The sequence below is a fragment of the Moesziomyces antarcticus genome, assembly GCF_000747765.1.
Source record: "Moesziomyces antarcticus DNA, scaffold: scaffold_v10030, strain JCM 10317, whole genome shotgun sequence".
Taxonomy (NCBI): Eukaryota; Fungi; Basidiomycota; class Ustilaginomycetes; order Ustilaginales; family Ustilaginaceae; genus Moesziomyces; species Moesziomyces antarcticus.
The window spans coordinates 1-14,519 of record NW_014638980.1 but is presented as its reverse complement, the minus strand read 5'-3'; the positions used below and the strand labels follow the sequence as shown (position 1 = coordinate 14,519).

General features: G+C 62.0%; 6 protein-coding genes across 6 annotated transcripts; 4 read left to right on the top strand and 2 right to left on the bottom strand.

The window, feature by feature from the left end:
* Positions 1-420: 420 nt before the first annotated feature.
* On the top strand, positions 421-1,380 carry PAN0_030d6213 (phosphoglycerate mutase-like protein; the record flags this gene model as incomplete). Its single annotated transcript, XM_014798326.1, has 1 exon — positions 421-1,380. The coding sequence occupies one exon, from the start codon at positions 421-423 to the stop codon at positions 1,378-1,380; it is 960 nt and encodes a 319-aa protein (XP_014653812.1).
* Positions 1,381-1,683: 303 nt separating this feature from the next.
* On the top strand, positions 1,684-3,492 carry PAN0_030d6212 (RING finger protein 115; the record flags this gene model as incomplete). The annotated part of the gene is made up of 1 exon (XM_014798325.1): positions 1,684-3,492. One exon carries the CDS (start codon positions 1,684-1,686, stop codon positions 3,490-3,492), a length of 1,809 nt encoding a protein of 602 aa, XP_014653811.1.
* Positions 3,493-3,556: 64 nt separating this feature from the next.
* Positions 3,557-4,213, bottom strand: PAN0_030c6211 (DNA-binding protein; the record flags this gene model as incomplete). The annotated part of the gene is made up of 1 exon (XM_014798324.1): positions 3,557-4,213. One exon carries the CDS (start codon positions 4,211-4,213, stop codon positions 3,557-3,559), a length of 657 nt encoding a protein of 218 aa, XP_014653810.1.
* An 814-nt stretch (positions 4,214-5,027) lies between these two features.
* On the top strand, positions 5,028-6,569 carry PAN0_030d6210 (aldehyde dehydrogenase; the record flags this gene model as incomplete). The annotated part of the gene is made up of 1 exon (XM_014798323.1): positions 5,028-6,569. One exon carries the CDS (start codon positions 5,028-5,030, stop codon positions 6,567-6,569), a length of 1,542 nt encoding a protein of 513 aa, XP_014653809.1.
* Positions 6,570-6,625: 56 nt separating this feature from the next.
* On the bottom strand, positions 6,626-10,711 carry PAN0_030c6209 (uncharacterized protein; the record flags this gene model as incomplete). Its single annotated transcript, XM_014798322.1, has 1 exon — positions 6,626-10,711. The coding sequence occupies one exon, from the start codon at positions 10,709-10,711 to the stop codon at positions 6,626-6,628; it is 4,086 nt and encodes a 1,361-aa protein (XP_014653808.1).
* Positions 10,712-11,520: 809 nt separating this feature from the next.
* PAN0_030d6208 (WD40 repeat-like protein) lies at positions 11,521-14,512 on the top strand (the record flags this gene model as incomplete). Its single annotated transcript, XM_014798321.1, has 3 exons — positions 11,521-14,011; positions 14,101-14,219; positions 14,395-14,512. Coding segments are annotated over 3 exons (2,728 nt in total), but the record flags the coding sequence as incomplete, so codon positions are not given.
* Between the last annotated feature and the right edge of the window lie 7 nt (positions 14,513-14,519).

Below are 14,519 nucleotides of genomic sequence, written 5' to 3'. Positions count from 1 at the left end.
GAAGGCTGCGTTCGCCAGGCTTTCTCTTTCCGTCCGAGCTTTGAAAGCTGCAGCTGCCACAAAAAAAAATCGAAAGAAAAAGGGTCTCCGAACGTGCACTTCCGCCGCTCTCGAGCCAGAAGAAAGCTTGGAGTTTTTTTCTTTTTCTTCGTGCCACCTGCCTCTGCCGTGGTGCAGATGCAGCTCAAAATTTGCTCCACCGCGTTTGGCGTGCGTCGGACGAGCTGAAAGAAGCGTTGACTCGAACGCGGAAATTTGAGGGTGTTAGAGTGAGAGTGAGATAAGGATCGGCGATCTGCTCCAACCTCCACCTCGAATCCGCCCTCTCGAGCTGCAGGTCCTGCTCCACTTGCATGAGCGGAAAGAAGGTGCGGGTGGCAACGGATCTGCTCGGCACTCTTGCTACGGCCACATGGCGCCATGCCGCATGCGATACTGACGCTGGTGCGCCATGGCGAGACGACGGGCAACATGAACCGCTTACTGCAGGGCGTGACCGATTCGCCACTGACCGTGTTTGGTCAGGCGCAGGTGGATGCGCTCGCGCGCACTTGGGCGACGACATGCAGCAAAGATGGTGAAAGCAAAGATTCGATATCACGCCTGGATCTTCCTCCACCTACGCTGGTGGTGTGCAGTCCAATCGGTCGAGCACGCAAGACGGCCGAGGCGATTCACGCTGCGTGCTCGCGTGCACTCCGACCCTCGGAGCACATCGTCGAAGATAGGCTCGACCAGCCAGGCACGAGTCGGCTGGAGGTGATGCAAGAGCAGCTGTCGCGCGATTGGCTCGCTCTCATCGTCGATCCTGGACTGGCGGAGAAGGACTTTGGCTGGAAAGAGTCGACGCGCGGAGGCACACATGTTGCTGGCTATCCAAAGGGCCAAGGCAACGGCGAGTCGCGCATCGACTTTGCGCAGCGTGTGCGGCGGGTCGGCGCCGAGTGGCTCGAGGCCGCATGCAGCCTGGCATCCACTCACTCAACGGCGACACCATCGGAAGCTCCGATCGCGCACATCGTGCTCGTCTCGCACGGCATGTGGATCTCGAGCTTTCTGTCGGCGCATCCGCCCACCACCATCTCGCACACCTCGGCCCAGCCGGGCTTCCTGCCGTTTGCAGCCAATACGGGCATGTTCAGTCTCAAGGTGCAGCCGCCGCCCCATCCAGCCGCAGCGCTGCGACCAATCACGGATCTCTTCCGTGCCAACGACGTGCGTCACCTGGCCAACGTCAAGCGTCAAAAGGGCGGCATCGGAAGGGGCGCGTTCGACAGCAAGCAGACCAAGCTCAGCTCGTTCTTTGCACGCACTCGCTCGCAGAACCTCGACGCCGAATCTTCCCTAGAACCCTCGCCCACCAAGAAGCGCAAGACCTAGAAACGCCAGCCCTTTCGACGTGAAGCTCGAGTGTGCAGCGATGAGCGGTGCTCGATTTGGCACGCAGCCCTCCACTTTTGGGAGGCGCAGCGAAGCGGTGAATCTGAGAGAATCGGCTGCACTGCTGCACTGCACTGCACGCCCAAAATCATGCGCACGAGGCTGAGTCAAATTGCCAATCCCACCCTTTGGCGCTCGAGCCCGCTTCCTCGCTCGCGACATCCAACAGCGGATGCAACGGCCGATGCCCTCCTCTCTTCATCGCAACCGCATCGACATCGCCACACCTTCACACTCGCTACAATGGCCTCGCCATCGTCCGGCTCGCAGCCGAGTGCGGGCGGCATCAACCAGATGGCTTTTTGTCACGAGTGCGGCATCGAGATCCGCCCGCTCATGACGCCCGACCCCACCTGTCCACGCTGCAACGGTCAGTTCGTCGAGATCATTGATCAAGGTACCGCTACCCATCCGGCCGACTTTTTCGACGATCCCGACGAAGATGACGACTTTCCCTTTCAGCCTTTGCATCCACACGCCAGTCGTGCCGGCGCAGCACCCTCAATCGCCTTCGGCGCGCCTACCGGTGGTCAGGGGCTCGGCGGGCTGCTGATGGCGCTGGCGTCAGGTGCCGCACGCGCGCAAGAAGGAGCCAACCGCACACAACCTTCCAGCTCGTCGGGTGCGCAGTCAGATTCAAACGCTGCAGCGCCAGCGCAGGAGCCACGGTCTCGAGAGTCGGAATCACAGTCTACAACACGCTCGGGCTCCACATCCTTTGGCCCGCTCGGTCTGCAGTGGAACGTCCAGTATGGCTCGGGCGGGGGAGATCCGTACCAGCGCGCGGCGCAGCAGCAGCAGCAGCAACAGCAGCAACAACAGCAACAACAGCACGACATGCGCACTCCACCGACGCTGTCCAACTTTCTTCGTTTTGCTTTCGGCGAGCCCGCACAGCCAGACGACGACCACGTGCATGACGACGGCATGGGTGGTGCCGGCAGCGCTGCGGACGGCCGACGCTTCAACCACGACAACCGCGGCACCGGCACCTACCACCAGCCGCCGCAATCGCCGCAGGCGCGCACCGACGAGCTGCCGCCCGAGCTCGCTGCGCTGCGCAATCTCTTCACGGGCCTATTTGGCGAGCCGGGTGCACCAGGGGGCGGAGGAGGGTCGCTGCTCGACGTGCTGGCGGCAGGTGCGCACGGCGGGCCGCGCGGGCAGTGGGGCGACTACGTGCTCGGCCAGCAGGGGCTCGACGACATCATCAGCCAGCTCATGGAGCAGACGCAGGGATCCAATGCCCCGCCCCCCGCGTCCGAGGAGGTCATCGAAAAGCTCGAGCGATTCACACGCGAGGATACGGAGAGGATCCAACGTGCAAAGAATCAGGACTGCCCCACGTGCAAGGACGACTTTCTCCCCACGCCCGACGACAGGCAGGAGGAAGGGGAGGAGGCGGAACAGCAGGAGGAGTTGGTGTCCATGCCGTGCGCGCACATCTTTCACGAGGACTGTTTGGTGCCCTGGCTCAGGCTGCACGGCACGTGTCCCGTGTGTAGGGTGAGCATCGCCAAGCCGCGCGGTGAGGGCGATGCTAGTGCTGCAGGTGGCAGTACAGATGCGCGAGGGGCAGATACGCAGGACGGAGATGCGGTGGATGCAACGGGGAGTGTTCCTGGAGGGTGGCCTTCACCGCCGAACCCGTTCAGTGCGTTCTTCATCACGGCATTTGGCAGCGGTAACGGCAACGGCAACGGCAACACGCTTTCCGGCACCGGTAATGGCTACGGCAACGGCAATGGCGGTGGGGATGCGAGGGTTTCGCACGACTCGCGCGGGACGACGACAACCACGTTCCAGACGCAGCCACCTGCGTCGACTACGATCACGTCCACCGTGTATCCGTCGCCACCTGCCACGGCTGGAGGGACGAACGGGGTGGAGGTGAATGCGATCGTATCGAGTCCGCCTCTGGTGGATGATCGCGACGACTTCTTCCCGCAACAGCAGGAGGGTGAGAGTAGGGACGAGATGCGGGATCGGATTCGACGTGCGACCGAGGCGCGCATGGGTGGACCCACATTGGAGCCGGATGAACTGGACTAGCGATGCCGCACACACAGGCTGAATGCAAACATGTCTTTGCGAATGTCTTTTCTTTCGGGGGGTGCTAGTCGTCATCTTCTTCTCTGCGGTAGGCGACCATGGCGTCTACGCGGTGGACGTGGGTGCTAAAGCTGCGGAGGCGGACCTGTTCGGCCTGGCCCTCTGCTATCAAGCGTGCGTCGGAGTCGATCCAGTCGGCAGGAGCTTCGGTGTCCTTGTTTGTGTAGGCGAGGATTTGAAATGCACACGGCTCGTCCAGCACGGGCAAAAAGGTGCAGCTGGCAGTGATCTGTTTGATCAGCGCAGCGATTTCCGCCCTCACTTGGGCATCCGTCTTCTTCACCCCCGATCCCTTCTTTTCGTCTTCCGCAGTATCGCTGAGAGGTTGATTGATCACCTCGACGTCGAATTGCCATCGCTCTCGCGTCTCGCCCGAGTCCTTCTCGACAATGACGACAACAAGCCGTGTGACGTCGCCCCTCTCCAACCAGACTTTAAGTTGCGCCATGGCGGTATCCAGATACTCGGCCAACCCATCGTCGGTGGTGACGAGCATTTGAAGACCATACTTTTTGACCGTTTTGAAGTCGTCCGGCGAATAGATGTTGCGCTGGTACAGGATGGACTGCACCGAGTAGTTGAAGAACTCGTGCACGAGCGCCGTCGATCCCTTGAGCGTGAGGTGCGTGCGTGTCGCCGCGGCTGCCTGTGCCGTCGCCATGCTGTATATACTCCACTAGAGCACAGTTGCTGTTCAGCGTGTGCAGTTTAGTGGGATCACCGGGGTGAGAGGTTGGTGGAAGTGTGCGTGGTGAGGAGCAAAGGCGTCGAGATCAACACTCGTATGCAACTCAGCACCACCACCACCCGCCGCCGCGTGCGCCGCCCAAAGTAACACTCCAACGTTTCCGGCCGGAAAACGTGTCGTTCCGAGTCACGTGCTGGCGATTGCCTTTACATGTTAAGTTCGATTTGAGGTTCTGCGGGGGCCAGCCACTTCGGCAACCTCGTCGGTGCATGGCAGGCACAAAGCTGACAGCTGCGATGAAGCGATCCACGCCACGACGAGCACGATTCCCACACCGAGGCACTTGGGAAAGGAGCACCAAGGCAATGATGAAAGGGCAGCTCCCAACGGGGTTTTTGAGGCGCCAGCGCGACGGAATTCACGGCAAGCTTGCCGAACCTTCATACGGAAGCGGATCGCGAGACGTGTGGAGGGAAGCGAGTGGGCGGGGCATCTTGCGGATCACGGAGGCGAGCTTCCCACGCCGCGTCCCCACCAGCTCGGGGATGAAGTGCAGAATGCTCGACCTCCGTGTTCCCGAAGATTGAGTTGAGCCCAGGCGATATGGATGGGAACGGGGAGGAGCGGCTCTCCCCACCTGGGCCGCTGTTGGCTTCCCGTGCGTTGCTTGGCTGTCCCGTGCGTCTTTGTTCCTGCAGATCATAAAAATGAGCCGCTGACATCAGTCGGCTTCCCTCCCCCTTTCCATCCATCTTTCCCCTCCCCCTTCCTTCTGACTGCGCTCGCCATGACGCCCGCAGCTACATCCGACTCGGCCACGGTCGACTTTATCTCGGCCTCGACGCTGCCGTGTATCATCGACAATGCTCCCTACACTACCTCGCACACGTACGCCGTGTACCGTACGGACCAGTCGTCGGACTCGCCACGCCAAGTGACGCACCGTGTCCACGCCGTTTCTCCCGCCGAAGCCAAGCTCGCAGTCGACTCTGCTGCGGCTGCGTTTCCAGCCTGGAAGGCTACGCCCGTCTCGCGCCGACGCGAGATCATCCTCAAAGCCGCCTCGCTTCTGCAGGAGCGCATCCCGCAGTACGCGGTGAACACGATGCAGGAGACGGTTGTATCGCGCGGTCTGGCCGGATTTGAACTCGGCGTTCTTGGCTTAGGTCACCTCACTGCTGCTGCTGAATCCATGACGGCTGCACTCAAGTCCGAGATGCTTCCCCCCGGCGAAGACGGAGCGATCAAGATCGTCCGTCGTGAACCGTACGGCGTAGTCCTCGCCATTGCGCCCTGGAATGCTCCGTTTGTGTTGGGGCTTAGGTCGGTGCTGTATGCGATTGCAGCGGGAAACACGGCGGTGCTCAAGACGTCGGAATTCGCACCGCGCGTCCATCTCTCGGTTGCACAGATCCTCATCGATGCAGGTCTGCCCAAGGGAGTGCTTAATGTTGTGCATGTGGATCCGGCACATGCGGCTGAGGTGACCGAGGCACTGATTGCACACCCGCGCGTGCGCAAGGTCAACTTCACCGGCTCCACCCGTGTGGGTCGCATCATCGCAGCCACCGCCGCTAAGCACCTCAAACCCGTCGTACTCGAACTGGGCGGTAAAGCCCCGCTGATCGTTCTGGAAGATGCCGATCTCGACCTGGCCGCAAATGGTATTTTGTTCGGAGGATATCTTAACAGCAACCAGATCTGCATGGCTGTCAACAATGTCTTGGTCCACAAGAATGTCGCCCAAAAGTTGCAACAGACCTTGACGACGATGTTCGACCAGAACAAGCAAGTGTTTACGGCCAAGTTGGCACAGGGCATGGAGGACAAACACGCCATGAGGTCGCTTTTCAACAAAGCCTCCGCCGACCGTCTGCAAGTGCTCTACACCGATGCCGTTTCAAAGGGTGCCTCGGTTGTTGTTGGTCAGGCCTCGTTCGAGGGTGCACTCGTTCAACCCATTGTGCTCTCCCCCGTCACGTCCGAAATGTCGATCTACACCGAAGAAACCTTTGGCCCAGTGCTGTCGCTCATCACCTTTGACAGCGTCGACCAGGCCATCCAGATCGCAAACACCCCCGACTACGGTCTCGCCGCAAGCATCTACTCGACAAACACAATGCTCGCCCTCGAAATCGCAGGCCGCATCGACGCAGGTCAGGTCCATATCAATGCCCAGCCCGTCCATGACGACCCTCAAATGCCTCATGGAGGCTGGAAGAACTCCGGTTACGGTAGATTCAATGGCCCAGAAGGCATTCGCGAGTTCACCCAGACAAAGGGCATCACCCTCCAACACGGCCATCCCACCCCCTTCCAGTTCGTCTAGTCCCACCTCACTCCAAGTGTCAATGCTAAGCTTTTCTATTCCCAGTGATGAGCGAGCTAGCCGTCGAGGAAGCGCAACAGCATGCGCAGCGTCTCGTCGGCCTGTTCGCGCGTGTTGGGCGTTGCGTTCGCGTTCGGTGCATTAAACACCGCGGCCGTGTTCTGATAGCCCTCGGCTACACCTCCGCCGCCGTTGGTCGCGCCAAACATGAGGCTGTTCCATGGCGCCGCCACCGCAGTCTGCGCCGCCCCGCTCGGGCCCATGGCCGATGACCATCCCGCCATGTCGATCGGCGCCGCACTGCCCTCCTCGATGTTCTGCGCCGCTGCCGCCGCCGCTGCCGCCGATGCAATCGCATCCAGCCCCTCGCGGTCAAAGCTGCCCGTGCCGTTGAAGAACAAATTGCCCTCCTGCGGCGGTACGCCAGGCGCGCCGTTGAGCCATCGCCCATTGCCGCCGCCGACGCCGCCGCCGTTGGTGCCCGAGTAGAACATGTCGGTGTTGTTGGACATGAGCGTAAAGTTGGTAAACTGCGCAAAGTTGCCCATCCCCGACGCGCCGAGTGCGGCCCCGTCCAGCGGCGTCGCGCCGCTCGTTGCGGCCCCGCCACCCTGCAGCGTGTCAGCGGGCGCATTGCCCCTGGCCGAGCCATGCTGGTGGAGCTGCGCACCCACCGCGCCCGCTGCTCCGGCGACCGAGCCACCGGACTGCACACTCGCCACGCCCGTCTTGCCGTTGGTGGCGGCGGCGCTGTGGCGCGGCTGCGCATTCTTGGGGCGCAGCAGCGACTCGAGGTACATGGCAATGTGCAGCACCGTGTCCTCCTGCGTGATGCTCGCGCGGCGGAACGCGGCGCTGGTCTGGTCGATCAGCTGGATGTTGGAGCGCAGGTAGCCCGTCCCCAGCGGCGGCTGCGACTTGACCGTCGCCAGGCTGCACAACAGCACCGCCGCATGCGTCGTCTGCATGATCGTCGCGTCCGGCGCGCACTGCAGCCGCTCGGGCGGGAAGGCACACACCGCCTCCAGCACGCCACGTGCGCCCTCGACGCACGGCCAAAACGCAGGCATGGCCATGAGATTCACCATGCCCGGCTCGAGCCCACTCGAAAGATGCGACTTGCCGGACACCGAGTCGCGGTCCTCGGTGCCGCGCGTGGCGGAGCGCCGGTGGTGGTTGCGCACGATCTCCTGGTGCTCCTGCAGCGCAGCCTGCTTCAGGCTCGACTTGAGCACGAGCGACGACACGTACGTCTTGACATTGTCCTTCCACAGCTGCAGACACAGGCGCTGGCACCGTCGGTGCACCGCGGCGGCGTCGTCGCTGTGCACGTCCTCGTCTGCATCCTCGCGCAGCCCGAGCGCCTCGTGCCAGCGCGCATTCCACTCGAACAGATCGGACAAAAACGCAGGCATCATGATGCTCGGCCCGTCCGAGGTGGCCGAGGTGAGCGCCTCGATGCGGTCGTACAGCTCGACGTACTTGCCCTGGATGCGCCGGATGTCGGCCGAGGCGCACACAAACGCATCCGTTGGGATGGAGCCCGGATGGCGCCACCACGTCTGGCACCGCCGGATCAGCACGTTGTCCGACGAGATCGAGTGCGTCGTGATCTTGTTCGAGATCTGCTGCGACTTGTCCTGCACAAACAGCATGAGGAACGTGCGCTGCCGGTTGCGGAAGCGCCGCTGCACCGCCTCGTACCGCTGCCGCCCCGCCGCGTCGAGGTTCGAGTCGCTCGGCTTGACGCAGTTGGGCATCTCGGCGTGCAGCTGGATGTCCATCGCCAGCCGGAAGGCGTAGCCCACCTGGATCACGCTCAGGCCGTCGTCGAGCGGCTTCCAGCTCGCCAGGATGAAGAACGCCTGGCAGCACAGCACGGTGCGGTCGCCGTCGACAAATGCGCGTGCGGCGTGCTCGCGTGCCTGCTCGTGGATGCGGCGCCGAATCTGGAGAGCGTACTCGTCCGCCGCAGCCGCCGAGCGGTTTACGAGCGGATCGGCATAGGCCAAATCCCAGTCGGCTTCGGCGATCGACTCGCCGCGCTTCTCGCGCACGATGAGGTGGTGTGCCGCCGGGCGCCGCGAGTGCCTTGCGCCGACGTAGAGCAGCACGGTGTAGAGGAACGAGGAGCGCTTGCGCACAAAGTCGTGCGTGTGGAGCGACGGGTCAAAGACACCGCTCCAGGCGTTGCAGTGGTGCATGAACAGGTCGAACAACGCGCGAGCGGCGGGCTCGGAGAGGATGCCCTGTGTGATGGGGTCGTTGAGCTGCGGCTGCGATGGCTGCGAGGCGAGCGGATTGCGGTCGTCCGACAGGATGCGCGGCGTCTCACAGTCGGGCTGGTCCGACACCTCGAACGGCTTGAGCATGACACGCAGCGTGAGCGGCTGTTCGGCGATGAGCTCGAAGCTCTCGTTGACCGCGTTCGTGTCTGCGGCGGTGGCGGCGCCAGGGGCCGGGGGTGTGGCGCCCATGTCGCTGGTGTCGTCGTCGCCGTTGTCTACGCTGGAGATCTCGTTGTTAGTCACGAGGGTATAGGGGGCGCCGCGCCTCCTCTCTAACGAGCGCATGGCCTGCTGCATGGCCTGGGTCATGCGGCCAACATCGACGCCAAAGAGATTCTTTGGCTCGAGCGCTGCCCGCGTGTCCGCGTGCGGTGCAAATGCCGAGGAGGAGCGTTTGGGAAAGTAGGTGGAGGCTGGGGAGGCGTCACGTCTCGTTTCGTTGTCAAGATCCATGCTGTTGTGGATGGTCGAACGTCGGCCGCGCTCAGCATAGTCGCGAGAGTAGGGAGCCGCTGGAAAGGAGCCGTCGGGAGCGTTGCTCCATCGCACTCCGGGCGAGGCGGCCGACGGTGCTGGAGCCGCAGCAGCAGCAGCAGCAGCAGCAGCAGCAGCTGTAGCTGTAGCGGAAGGCACCGAGGTGACCAGATTGGAAGTCGAAGCGGACTTGCGCGCTGCCGGACGATCGGTCTGTACGGGCGATGCATTGGTGGCGTAGGCGGCTTCTGCGAGCAGCGTGAGGTCGCGTCCCTGGAGCTTGCTTTTTGGCTTTCTGCCGCGCTTGTGCTGGACAAAGAGACATTCAAAGTTGAAGCGGTGGCAGCGCTGGCAGCTTTCCGACTCGTCCGAGGGTAGACAGCGCACCTTGGCCAGGCGACACTCGAGACACGCCTGACCCCCGCGCGGCTTTTCCGACGGCGTCGACTGCTCCTTCTTGACGGCGGGAGACGAGGTGGCAGACGGATCAGCCGACGCAGACGTCCGCGCATGTTCGTCTCTGAGAGAGGCGTGGTTGTCCATCTTGTGAGCAGATGTGAGGGGCGTCTGTGGCGTGGCGCTCGACGAAGCGCGCTGCTGCGGAGACGTGATGGAGGCGAGGTCGTTTTCGAGATCAGCGAGATGGGACGATTCGGTGGCAGTAGCTGCAGAGAGAGGCTTTGAAGGGATGCTGGGCGAGGCGTGAGTCACAGTCGGGTGGGATCCGGACCGAGAGGAGTACTGCACTGGCGAACGAGGTCGATAGGAATGCGAAGACGACGGCGAGGGGGCGTCGTCGTGGCGCGCAGAGGATGCGTTTAGACTGTGAGTCGAGCCATGGTGGTGCTGTGCGAGATAGCGCGATGAGGAGTTGGTGGTAGCGGCCCCGTTGTTGGAGATCGACGACGACGACGACGCAACGGGACGATGATTGATGCTGGAGAGCGGCCTGATGGACGGCGAAGCGACCGAATCTACATGCGTCGTCGAGGGCGAGCCGCGCAAGTCGCTGGTGGCGTAGGGAGAGCGTGCCTGGCGTGGGGAATGGATAGCAGCATCGATGTCGTGTTCGTCGCGCTCCGAGTCAGAATGCTGCTGCTGCTGCTGCTGCTGTTGCGACTGGGTGGAAGAGCGCGAACGGGCATGGAGCGAGCGCGCGTACGGATCAGAGTCGTCCGCCGGGCGTGATGTCGCATGCGAGTGGAGATGGGAGTGCTGCGAGTGCAGATGCGAATGCGCATGGCGCGGCTGCTTTGCACCACCGAGTTCGTGAAAGTGCGGCAGCGGCGTCGTCTGCGAGGGTCGAGTGGACGAGCTCGATGGCGAAGCGGATCGTTTCCGCTTGACGTGGCGCGCGTCGGCGTGACCGGAAGAGTCCATGATGACGCGCTGCGAGTCACTCGAGCAGCAGCGACAGCAACAGCGGCACGGAGAAGCCGACGACAGACAGTCGCAGCGGACAAACTTTGATGCGTCGAGTCAGCGCTGCCTGTTCACCGATCCGATGTTCAGGCTGTTTTGCCGCACATGCGCCTCGATCGCAGTCGATACCGAGACGATGCGGATGCCCGTGTCCTTGCGCCACTGAGTCTAGCAATTCCAAAGCGTGAGAGTCGGGTCGGATGAGCCGATGAGGGTGATGAACAAGAGGCGAACGGCGGTGGAAGCGTCATGCAGTGCAGAGCCAAGCCGTCTCGAGACGGAGTCACGTTCGGATGGATGGCGCGCCGCGGCGCATTGATCGGACTCTAGCCGGCCTCTTTTTTTTCTCCCCTCCCCTGCTGCTGCTGACGGATCGCAGCGCTCTCGTGCCGTCGGGTCTCCGCCGGACGCACGTTTTCCTCTTCGCGACCCTCTTACCCGCTGAGCCGGACCTGGCTGGCATTTTTCCTTGTGTGGTGCCTTGATTTTGCTGCGCCCGCGGAGAAGTCGGGAATCGGAATTGCCGACGCAAGGTTAGCCGCAGCTCGCTCTCCATCACTCGGTCACATTCGACGCTCATCACATTCTCACGACATGCTCAGTCGCCTGCTGCTACAGGTGTGACGGCCACTGCTGCTCTGCCACTTGTCTTGATCACTCTCACGACCCGCTTGACTGACTACGACACGGTGATGAAGTGTCGACATCCGAGCGCTTCCTCGAGTCGGGTCGCCATCCACGCTGGCGGCTGACACCATACCACGGCCATGCCCACCTCCAAGCGCAAGCGCGGCCACTCCGACAATGCTGCTCGGCAACGAGATGACAGGTCGGTAGATGCACATGCTGGTATCGATCTCGACGACGCTGAAAAGCTTCCATCCCGCCTCGATTCACTATATCTCCCACGCTCGGGACTGTCCTTCGTCGCCGACGAAAAGTGGGGCCGCGTCCCTTTTGGCGCATCCTCGCGGTCGATAGGCCAGGTCGTAGCGCACCGTCGCTCGGCCCTTCAGCATAACATCGAGAGGGAGCAATTTCGCATCCGCCGCTCTCTTGGGGGCCACACCTCTTGCGTAAACGCTCTCGCCATCTCGCGAGGTCAGGGTCGCTGGCTTGCCAGTGGAGGCGACGACTGCGACATACACGTTCGCGACCTCTTTCTCAACATCGATAGCAATGACGACCCTGTTACGCCCATCGTCAGCCTGCACGGTCATCAGTCCAACATCTTTTCCATCTCGTGGGCAGCGCAAAACAAGTACCTCTTCTCCACCGGCAACGACAGCCAGATCCTCTATTACGACGTCGAGCATTCCAGTATGCCTCTGCGTTCATACGTCGAGAAAGGGCCCGAAGCACGCAGTCCCCTCAATCACGGCTCAATCGGTGGCCACGACGATTCGGTGCCCGAGATCTCGGCTCACCCCACCAATCCCAACCTGCTGCTCAGCTGCGACGATGCCGGCAATCTCAACCTCATCGACATCCGCCTTCCTCACGAGCGTGTCTCTGCCACTCGATCCGACGCCATTGCCGGCTTCTCGTCCGTGCAGTGGAATCCCAACGAATCGGATGGCAACACCTTTGCTGCCGCCACGTGCGGTCGCATCACCGGCAGCACGCGTCTTTATGACGTGCGCCAGTGCTTTTCTTCCGACCCAGACCGGCCACTCTCCAGCAAAGATGCCGTGCTCAACTACCACACTTCGCTCATGCAGAACTCGTGCTCACGAGGCCTCATCGCCGCTGCAGCCGAGACCAACAGCATCTGCTTCGATCCTTCGGGTCGCTTTCTCGCCTCGAGCGTCTCTCGCTACCGTCCCACCATCTATGCCATCAACGATCCGGATCCTCTCGCCACGCTCGAGTCGTCCATCGTAGAGGACCATGTCCCCCCGCACAGTTTCAGACATGCCGGCGTGGCTCCGGGCACTCCCGCCGCACCCAAGAAGCTCTCCTCGTGCTGTACCATCAAGCACGGCTCGTTTGGTCTCGAACAGCAGACAGGCGATCTGCATTATGCCATTGGAAGCGACGACTTTCGAGCCTACATCTTTCGCATCCCGCCTGTCGAGGATCTCAAGCTGCGCCGCGAGTTCGTCAGCCGCAAGGAATGGCTTCGCGAGACCTCGCAGCTGCACAAGCAGCGTGCACCGGCACTCAAGCCTCACGGCCTCGAATCCGAAACCAAAGCGTCCACCCAGAGACCAGGCAGTGAAGCTGAGGCCGTTGGGTCCGACGAGAGCGATAGCGACTCGGACATTGCCGGCGAGGGCGAGGTGGACCACGACTCGGAAGTAGCCTACTGCAGCGGCTCGATTCTTCGCGCGGACAGGATCGTGCGCCCCGCCAAACTAGATCGCTTCTCTTACGTGCTCGGCGGCGGACAGAGCATCGTCAACACGGCGCTCATCCATCCGACGCTGCCCTACATCTTTACCGCAGGCATCACATCCGACATCACTGTACATTCCGCCGCACCGCTGCATAGGCGCAATTTGGGTCCTAAAGCGAGGTACCTCGCCACGAAGACCAACGGCGGTGGCACGCGTCCGCGGTTCCTACTGCCGCCATCAGGTCTGTCGCTCCTCGGTCTGGATAGCGACGATGAGTCGGATGCCGGAATCTTGTCGTCCGGAGGAGAAGGCGAGCAACAAGACGACGAAGGTGACCAGGATGATGACCAGGATGACCATGATGACGAGGACGACGAAGATGACCTGGATGACGAACTGGATGACGACCAGGATGACGACCTGGATGACGATTGGGGTGACGACGGCGACGAGGGGGATAGCAGCGGCGTCAGATCCGTCGCGAGAAGCGGCTTCGATGAAGCTGACCGGACAGGGCGAAGCGCGAGCCATGCGGATGGGACCGAAGCCGGCGTGCAATCCGACGACGCGACGGTGCACGATTTTCTAGCTGCGATGCGCACTGATCCGATGTATGCTTCTGCCGCCCCGGCCGAACTCGACTTCCATCACGACCGGCACATTGGCACGTATGCACTATCGCATCTTCCTTCGTCTCTCGTTCCGCCTGCCGATGCAGAGTCTTTGTCTTTTTCGTCGTCGTCGCAAGCCTACGATGACGGGGGGAGGACCAGCGACGATGGTGATGGCGGTGTGAGCGACGACGACGACAGCAGCAGTGCGAGCAGCGACGATGACAATGGTGATGGCGGTCGCCCTGTGTTCCGCCGACGGCATAGCCGCGACTCGAGCGACGATGGCCAACTGTCGGCGATGATGCGTGCGATTTCGCCGGGACCGCAATGGGTGTGGCGGCAACTGCATGCGTCTGATCGGCGCGAGCCCTCGCGACTGCGGCTGTTTGACCAGCTCCTGCGGCGCGACGAGATGCGTCCACTCACGGCCTCGTTCAGGGTGGTGCCGACATCGCAGCCGACAGCGCCTACGTGTGCGTCGTGTCATCGCCCCGTCCGGCCTCCGGACGAAGGGTAAAAAAAAAAAAAGAATGAAAAAAAGGTCACGAAAAATGAACCACAAATTTGGCTCAAATGATTGGGGTGAAGAAATGGTATCATTGCATTTCGATCGTGAACGGGTGCGTGACGGTGTGGACATGGCGTGCGATCTAGTCGCGGTAGTATTCAAAGTGGAACTGGGTTGCAGCGTTGCCACGTTGCTGGTGTTGGCGCTGGCGCTGGTGCTGGTGCTGGTGCTGGTGCTGGTGCTGGTGCTGGTGCTGGTGCTGGTGCTGGTGCTGGTGCTGGTGCTGGTGCTGGTGCTGGTGCTGG